Source organism: Rhodnius prolixus, unplaced genomic scaffold, assembly GCF_049639745.1.
Source record: "Rhodnius prolixus isolate KJV_2025 unplaced genomic scaffold, Rpr scaffold_11, whole genome shotgun sequence".
Lineage (NCBI taxonomy): Eukaryota > Metazoa > Arthropoda > Insecta > Hemiptera > Reduviidae > Rhodnius > Rhodnius prolixus.
The window spans coordinates 1,362,323-1,371,887 of NW_027411625.1; the positions used below are offsets into that span (position 1 = coordinate 1,362,323).

At 31.2% G+C, this 9,565-nt stretch overlaps 1 protein-coding gene and 1 long non-coding RNA gene across 4 annotated transcripts in view; one reads left to right on the plus strand and one right to left on the minus strand.

Annotated features, from left to right (window-relative positions):
- Positions 1-5,098, minus strand: part of Apoltp (Apolipoprotein lipid transfer particle) — an 87,748-nt gene extending 82,650 nt beyond the window's left edge. For 2 of the 3 annotated variants that reach the window (XM_074137993.1, XM_074137992.1), the window contains exons 1-5: positions 4,964-5,098; positions 3,759-3,855; positions 3,513-3,557; positions 1,584-1,744; positions 490-587 (exon numbers count right to left, since the gene is read on the minus strand). In XM_074137993.1, the coding sequence (XP_073994094.1) occupies positions 490-587; positions 1,584-1,744; positions 3,513-3,557; positions 3,759-3,855; positions 4,964-4,975 (413 nt within the window). In that variant the 5' untranslated portion in view covers positions 4,976-5,098. The remainder of the gene's footprint in view (positions 1-489; positions 588-1,583; positions 1,745-3,512; positions 3,558-3,758; positions 3,856-4,963) is intronic. The other variant, XR_012461421.1, reaches the window with a different exon arrangement.
- A 113-nt stretch (positions 5,099-5,211) lies between these two features.
- On the plus strand, positions 5,212-9,562 carry LOC141459212 (uncharacterized). Its single transcript, XR_012461422.1, has 2 exons — positions 5,212-5,880; positions 9,421-9,562. It is a non-coding gene; the product is annotated as an uncharacterized lncRNA (long non-coding RNA).
- The last annotated feature ends 3 nt before the right edge of the window (positions 9,563-9,565 follow it).

A 9,565-nucleotide genomic window follows, 5' to 3' on the forward strand; every position in this document is an offset into this window, starting at 1 on the left:
TTTATTTTTTACAACCAACTGCCTTTTTATATCCAATTTATATTAATATTGTAATTTGTACTTAGATATTATATTAATCTAATATTTTAATAAGACAGTCCACTACCCCGTTCCTACATGAAAAATTCCTTGTATAGATAATTTCCAATTTACGTGCGTTTTTGGCTGAGCAAATAGTGATCATTTGCGGAACCCCTATCAAGATTCCAGGGAACCCTAGGGTTCCGCGGAACCCCTATCAAGATTCCAGGGAACCCTAGGGTTCCGCGGAACCCCTATCAAGATTCCAGGGAACCCTAGGGTTCCGCGGAACCCCTATCAAGATTCCAGGGAAACCTAGGGTTCCGCGGAACTCCTGTCTTACAGAATTTGTTAAAAATTACTAATATAACTCATTTAGCCGGAGTACACTATTTATAAAATTCACATTTTCTGACTCAACGGACCTGCAATTAAGCACTTACATGGAACAATCAATTTCAATCTTACCTCAATAAATATTTAGTAAGGGCTTGGTCAAATTGTTCAGATTTATTTCCTAGTGTACTTTGAGGATTAGAACTGTGCGATATTTGAGAATTTTTAATCTGAAATCAAATGAGAGGTATATTTACTTATTACAATTTTTTTTTTACCTTACTTAAAAAGTGAAATGTACAGATTTTATGCTGTCTGAGAAGCAGAGGCAGTCTGACCTGAGTGACAACTCGCCCCGTGCACTTGACCTACCTTAAACATGGTAAGAAATTATATTTGGGAAATATAGCAGGAATGTTTGGTTTTAAGAAAAAAACAAAAGGAATTTTCAGCGCCTTTATTTCCTATTAGCTGGCCACCATTATACTATCAAGTGTTCATTTAGTAAAATTCTTAAACTCTTCAAAGGTCCTCAATGTATTCCAAAAATAGAGAAAAAAAATATCTTCACTACTGTATTGCGTAAATCCAACTTCTTATCAAAACGTTCCTCAAATTATCATTATCATCTACAAATCAGTAGGTAGAATATTTTTCTTTAGGAGGGGAGGAATTAGCACAAATCACCCTCTTCGGTCCCGGCCAATTCTAAAGTCGTTCTAAAGTCATCTCATAACGGAAATAATGGTATAAGACAGCATAAAAACAAATTGATTATGGAAGGCCCCAAATTAGGGAAAACCCTTTTGCTGCTTTTTTGGGGAAATTTTCGAATCATGGCTGCCAATATTCAAATGCTCTATATTTGAATCTGTTTTGTTGTTGTTCACACATGTTGTGAAGAACTGCCACAAGTTTACAGTGACATTTTCCATTTCTTCTAATTCTGAATGCCACTTAATTTTGTATTAAGACCCATCTTAGTTTTTGTACCATTTTACCATTTCCAACACAATGGGAGGCCACCCTGCTAATTACAGTTTTTTTTTTTTTTAATTATGACTAAGTAAATTGTAAGATGAGAAACTCGTTGTAAAAGATAAGTTTTGAACATTTGAATTTACTTCTTATAATTATTTGTTAGAAGACGTTTGTATCCCTTTGGCAATTAAAATCTCTAAACCAGCTTTGTTCAGACTAAAAACTCATATGTATATGCTACTTACCTGAAGAACTCCTTCACAATGAGTTTTGAACGAGAAACTAACGAGAGCGCTGATAAATAAATTAGAAGAATTTGAGCCTGTTCTATCAAAATTAGTACTTATTTCAACTGAGTATTTGTACTTATAATTCATATTGGTTTGGTAATTGAATTTTATCGCCTCTAAAAACAGAAAAAATATATTTAATTAAAAAAAAAAATATACAATAAATATATTTAGCAAATCATAAAAAATAATTTAAGTGATTACAAGCTCAGAACACAAGCTTTTTAAAGGAAAATATTTTTATGATCAAATTGTCGTAAGTTCTTTCAGAACTCTTTGGCCTTCTCTTTCAACTTTTTTAGTGAAGATGGTTCGGATGGGTGGGTTGTGTGTGTTGAGGAACGATATATTGCAAAAATGAAAAATTTCTGGTAACTCTAATTTGCTATTCCTAAGTAGCTTGCTATTTCTAACTTGCTATTCCTAACTAATTTGCTATTCCTAACTAGCTTGCTATTTCTAACTTGCTATTCCAAACTTGCTAATCCTACCTTATTCCTAACTAATTTGCTATTTGATTAGATACTACTACCCTAAAGTTTCGGCAAATCCCTTTTGAAGAATTTTTTTTTTTACGCACACCACATCAGAGCAATGTTTAGTTTTGATAGCTATATTTTTTGAGCTTCATTAGAAGCATTGAAAAACCATATTAAAAGAACTAAAAATAAATAAATCAATAAAAAATGTAAAAAAATTTACAGAATAAATTACTGAATTTTTTCGAAGTACTGTTCATCAGAATTTTTAAGCACTGTTTCATCTAGTCTAATAGAATTTTCTTATAAACTAGATGGATTGTTCCTTTATAAAGTTGCAGTTTTTTGTGACCTAGAAGTAATATTTTACTCCCAAATATTTGTTAATGAACATATAAGTTTAAGGTATATCTTTACAATAGCCCACGGAGGTGTGGCCTAATATCGAAGTGATTCTGATTCGCTCTTACCATATAACCCGCCAAATTCAAATGTAAATATAAAAATATTTCTTTATTTTATATTTACATTTAAATCTGGCGGGTTATATGGTAACGGCGAATCAGAATCACTTCGAATTATTAATTCAAGATTGATAATTTCATTTAAAAAATTTTCGTGGGGCCCCCAAACCCCTGATCTATTTTTTATTTTTATGGGGGCTTCGCCCCCACACCCCCTCACTACCCAACTAATCCACTCACAACTCTAATTTGTAATTCAGACACATGAAAAACAAAAGAAAAGAAGCCTACCTTATTCAATGCAATCCCTATCCTTCTGTTTCTAAACTTTATTTACTCCCTTAAATAATGCTCTCATTTGATCGCCCATGGAAGAATGACTTCTTTTCATACTTAACACACTTTGGACCTACATATCTATTACTAATGAAACCAACACCCATTCAAAATTTTGAAACTTTCATCTCTCCATCCTCACTCAGACTACATTCATGCTTTAAATGAAAGAAAAACTGTAGATTTTAAACGTTCATGTTTTATGAACTTTAAAAAAAAACGCACCTAAAGTTACACACTGGACACTGGCGGGAACTGATAATACGTTGGAAAGGAAGCAGTTACTATGCAGTAAGTGTACTGCGCATGCTCACTAAAAATAAATAGGCAAGAAATTCAAAAAAATTATATACAGCACATGAGCGGGAAGTTGAGAAAAAGAATATATTGAACATTGGCAGAAAGTAGTTTAAAAAGTCAACGGTAAGTGTGCTGTACTGCGCATGCGCTTAAAATAAATAGGCCACACCTCCGTGCGCTATTGTAAAGATTAACCAAGTTGGTATGTTTTATTTTAGGTTCAGCCAATAAAATACAAGGCTTCATCTTTTTTGTGATACTAAAATTTTCCAAAATAAGAATGTTAACAGTATTTATTTATTTACCTCTACACTTTGGATTTCCACATATTTCTGGATCCTTGGCATAATCTGTGAACAATGGGTTTTATATAAAATTTATTTTTCAGATTAAACTTTTACTTTATGAATTTATACTTTTATGAAGAAGGTTAGACTTTACCCTCATTTTGGGGTAAATATTAAAAATATAACTCCTTGAAGGAAAGCCAGTACTTTTTAATCCATTATTTTAAGACAGTATTGTTAAAAACAAAACAAAAATCTACTTACTTGCATTAGTCATTAAAATGACGTTGAGCCATATTAGACTGACCAATATCTTACAGATATTTAGGTATGAACTTCGCTTTTTTAACGACAGGTTTACCTGGAACAAAATACTTGCATTGTTATTACAAAAGTCAAATATTAATTGACGAGTACAAGGCATATGTATGTTTAATATAACATTTAATTTTTTGAGGCTAGCACAACATTCAATTAAACTAAAATTATTCAATAAACTTGCACTTTTTTTGTTATTAAACCTTCTGCGATCAGAAAAAGTGGTTAAATATAACACTAACATTACCTCCCAATACATCGATTTATTGAAATACTTTTATTCAAAAGTATCACAAGCAAAAAATTAGCTTACTACTTTCAGAATACTTAATAAATCACATATTTATTTGCGTAAACTCAATTTCAATTAAATTAATCTGGTATGAAACATTCACACACATTTTTAATCATGCAATAAACGTACTTATGTAACACATTGCCCCCCTCCATAAGAATCCCATTAAAGTAGGCGTTTCCTGAATGAATTTTTTGTTTAAGTGTTCGCAAAATTTAATGAAAATCGGAAGGCTTATCGAAAAAATTATTTTCTAAAATAAACAAATGGCCTTTCGTTCAACTGAATTTATTCAAACTTGAGAATTTACTTAAAAACAATCCATTTTTCTTTTTTCCCATTTTTGGTATCAATTTTCTCGAAAACTAATTTGTGTTGTTGAAAAAAATTACAATTATAAAATGAAAAAATACTCTATATTTTAATGAAAATTGGGGAAATATATCTTTATAGAATATGGGAAAAAAATTGACAGTGTTGTGTGTTTTTCAACATTACGCTTTTTCGCGCAGATTTTGACTATCATCCGTTATACAACAATTTTAAAATACAGTTTTAAAATACACGAAAAAAAAAAAACTAAACCGCTAAAATTATTTGCTTTTTTAGATCAGGTTAGTGGATTTCAACTATTAGAGGTGAGCTGATGGTTTTCCATTTCATGGCAGACCAAATTTGGAACATAAATGATGTAATCAAAAAAATCTGTGCTAAATGGAGGCCAAAGTTTTCCTTGAAAGGTGTGGCCTAAAGAAAATTGTACCTTAATTGAAATTTACTTAGAAATGACTCACCCAATTAGCAAACATGTACGAAAGAGAAAGAAGCAATATTAAAAATAAATAAAATTACTCACGGAAAAATTCATTTCTGAAGAAATTTGTGAAAACACGACTATTTTTCTATTAACTGGATAAATACTATGCACACTTTCATTAAAACTATATTGTTTACAAGACCATCAGGCTGACATACTGACGCATGTTATAGTTTTACTAGATAAGGTCAAAAGAAAGGGTTGAAGTTCAATGCCTTATCTTTATCTCAGAACTCGTTATAGTTCTGCTCAAATTCATTTCCTAATTGTATTTTTTTTTTTTTTTTGCATTCAAGTCCTAACAAGTAGGAAAAAATGAAAATGAAACGTTAAACGCTCATCCGACTTTCTCAGTCGAAATGCATTTTTTTTTTTAATCGAACTTCAGTTTTTATTTTTGTTACTTCCGTTAAATGAAATACTGTGATCGTATGATTGCGAACAAATGTCACCAGAAACAATCAACGTTTATGTTGTTGTAACTTTAAAAAAAAATTCTAAACTTTTTCTTTGTCCCCATAACCATTAAAATAATGTTTTGTTTTTTGTTTTTTTTTTGTGGGAATTCCCAACATAAATATTTCTGATTTCTAAGTGATGACCTCTGGCCACTGGCGCATATCACCCGCCATTAGTTGATTACGACAATTTTTTATGTTTCCCATACCTTGTTCACTGCTCTACTGCGGCTTCAAATGGCTCAGGTTTTTCTTTTGTGGTAATCGCTGCCTAGAATTAACTTTGTAGACTTCATAGTCATAACTAATAGCAACTTTACTTAGAAAATTAATTTTAGAATGGAGTAAATGCATTGCAAATTTATTGAATCCAGTTCTGTCTGAAAGACTGAGACCGATTTTTCTAGACCTACCGAGATATTGCACCTCAGAATTGCAACGTTCAGCCAGGCTCCTCCTCCTTCTCATTTTGGGGAAGCTACGAATCATAAGCACAGTGTAATTACTTTTATTAATGATGATAATTAAATTTGTTTATTTTATTGCTTAAAAGATCATATAGATTAAATTATTTTTCAAACGAATTCAGCAGTAATCTTATTAAGAAAAAGGTTGTTTTTATTCTAAAATAAATAATCGTTGAATATATAGTTTTGTGACCGCAAAATGTTAAACTTAGGATGGAAGATTTGCGAGGAATCGGTCAAATAAAACAGCTCGTCTTTTTGCCAACGTTTCGACAAATATATTGTCAAACACAACAAACACAATTTTGACTTTCAGAATGTGACAGTACTCGATAGGGAAAAAAACCAGTATAAGCGAAATTTGCTTGAAATGTGCCACATAGTAAAACAGAACAACACAGTTAACTTTACGACAGACACGTCGAATTTAGCCAACTGCTACTTTTTTATCATTAAAAAATAAATAGATATCCAAATTTTGTACATAATTTGGGTTTTTTTAATTTACTTCAAATCTTTTGGTTATTTGTTATTTAGTGCATAAGGGTTATTTGGTTTCTCCTGGGTTTTGTGTTTAACGGTTTTTGTTGTTTAATAAATTTCCCAATATTTATTGTATTTACTCTTTTGCTGTAACTAGTCTATTGTATCTGTCCAATTGTAATTACCAAAATTCCCGTGTAAGTCCCGCTATATCTGTATATATATACCTGCTTCTCCATTTCTGGCTCTTAGTTTCTGTAACTCAACCAACCCGCAGAGCCACGTAAGTTTCAATAATTATAAAGAATTTATTGTATTTTACTGTTTATTTTTGTATTACTGATTTTTACTGTTTTTTTCTATGTTACTGACTCTGTAAATTGTTTTGTATTTGTAATATCCAGGCCCTGAAGAGGACAATATATTTGTCGAAACGTTGGCAAAAAGACGAGCTGTTTTATTTGACCGATTCCTCGCAAATCTTCCATCCTAAGTTTAAATAATCGTTTTTAGAGGATAAAATAATGCATTTACTTCTCAAACTCCCTCCGAAAAAATTCTGGGTGCGCCTCTGTTTACTCACACACATATATTTATATTTATGTGTTATGCGTATACATTAATACGTTGGAACAGCTTTACATTGTAAATTATTTTAACCTGCGAAAGCTTTGGTCTAACTTTTACTTCAAGCACTACCCATGTACAGCTCTAAATTAATTCTATATTTGTCCCGAATTCACTTTCTCATCAACCCTCCAATTATTGCCCGATATTTTTTTTTTTTTTATTTCATTTCTAAATGTGTATTCTTATTGTTGAATAATTTTCTTCGGAAAAATTATTTGTTAAAGAGTTTTTAAGGAGAACTGCTATTTCAAGATTGCTTCTTCAAAAAAATTTTTTTTGCTTTTCTTCTGCCAACTTAAAAGATCAAAGAACGTTTAAAGCATCGCAGAAATCCCAAGAGTGAGAAAAAACGTTTGAACAAAAATACTTCAGGATTTTTGAGTTTGTTGTCATTTTAATGGGAAGCGGGTCTAACAAGTTCCTTTGAAATTCATGAACTATTTACTTAATGGTTTTGACTAATGCACAACAAACGATATGAACCATTATTTATATCTGTGAAAGAACAATTTATACATTTACATCGATATGTACTTCCTTATTTGTGGGATACTGAACGTTTTGTTGAAAATGGTTATTTATAATTGATATAATTTATAATCCTCATCTATTAGCCCATCTCTGAACCTTTCCTATTATTGTTAAGGATCCACTTTGTATTCCACATTTCCTTTCTTACTGTAATCTCTATTTCTTACCTCTTATACTTACAAACTTTTCTCTTACTTTGCTCGTCGTCCAATAAGGTTTTAACAATAATCTAAAGGCTACCAAAATTGTTTAGAATACCTTGTTTCTTTTAAGTTTCAACAGTGCTCAAATTTCTTGATTTTACGTCCTGTTTTTATAAAATACTTGAAACTGGCATGCATTCATAGTTTCATACTAGACTTGCAACGAAATCCTTTAAACTTTTCATAAAGTTTTTTTTAATAGAAGTTAGAAAACCTTTTCTAACTGAGTAAATATTTTTTTCTTAAGAGATAATACAAACAAAATACATGTTACGCTGCTCAAGTTTAGGGCTATCAGCGGTTTGAGATATTAGAAAAATTTTAGAGATATTTCCACAAAAAATTGTTCGCACTTCCTTCAACAGCACCGGCTTTCATCTTAAACTTAGAAACTGAAATAGATCGCATTTACACACTAAGATTGCTTTAAAATTTTGTCTGTATATGATAATCGCTTTTCAAAAATTGTTGCCTCTGAAATAGTTAATAAAGAGTGGTCCACCATCGCCCAAAAGTACACTCTCATGTTTATTTCTCTTGTAGGGGTGGGAGACTAATTTTTTTTTTTTTTGGAACTATTGCGTAGGCTAGTCTGGATGAATCTGTGAAGCGCGCCATGAAATCCGAGCGTTTTATTCTTTATAGGACGTTGTTCGAGAACACTGGTAGGCTTTATGTCTAAAGTTGATTCTACCACTTAGGGCTATCAAAACCTGAGGTGGTTGTTTAAACTAAGTGGTGAATTGCTGCATTTAAGTTATGTACCATGGATTGACAAAGGTAGTCATAATGAGAAATGTGCATTGTGTAAATATTGTAGTAGAGAGGTCTTGCACCATTTCCTCTGTGAGTGCCCCAATTCTATCTGAATTTCGATTAAGATGTCTCGGTGTGAAATTCTTATCTGCTCAGTATGTTATAGATGCTTTGGGTAATCAGGATATTTGCAGAAATTTAATTAGGCTTTGCCAGGCAGGCTTGGATGTATAGATACAGCCTTATTAAAGAATTTCATTATTAATCATTGATTTTAAAAATATTACTTTTTAATTACATTTTTATTTGCAGTATAGCTCAAGAGTTATAAAGTAGTGCTTCCGCCCTGTCTTAATTTTTAATTTTATGTAATTTATGAAGTTTTTCATTTTTATTTTGTTACCAAACTCTAGCAGACGGCATTAGCCACGCCTTTGTATTTGGTAAAACAGATTTTGTGTACTATAATTTCTTAAATAAAAGTATATTATTAAACAAAAACAGATATTGCAAAATCACACTCAAAAATTGATAAATCGCATGACTTGGAAGCAATTTTCAAACTTAAAAGCCGTTGATTACTTGAAGCATTAAATATAAAGTTGTTTTTGATGTTGCTAACTGGAGAATTTTCTTCTCTATATACTCTATCGAAATAACGAAAAATGATAAAAATGAGGAAAAGTAGAGAACACCAAGATTATTGAGTCTTCTGGTTTAATTCGATAATGAAGCGTTCAGTTTCTGTTGCCCCCCTCCACCACACACTAGAAATTGATTCCAGAAATTTCTGTTTAATCGGTATACCATCATATACACGGAATTAAAAAATGTGTAATATGCAAGTTTTTTGAAATTCAAATAATAGAAACGTTGAGAGCTATATAAAAAAAAATTGAGACTACAATAAACATGAGGGTTTTGATTCACTAAAAATTTTGTATTAAATTAAATTCCATGTTTTTCAGAAAGAAGTGAAAGGAAAGCGAGCAAATCCATTAAAAGCCGCCGCATCGTAACGTTTCAAAAAGGAGAAAGTTACAGAGGTGGACATCTTCAAACGATTTCCTAGTAATTTGATTTATTGATAAAAAAAAAAAAAAAGGAGGAATC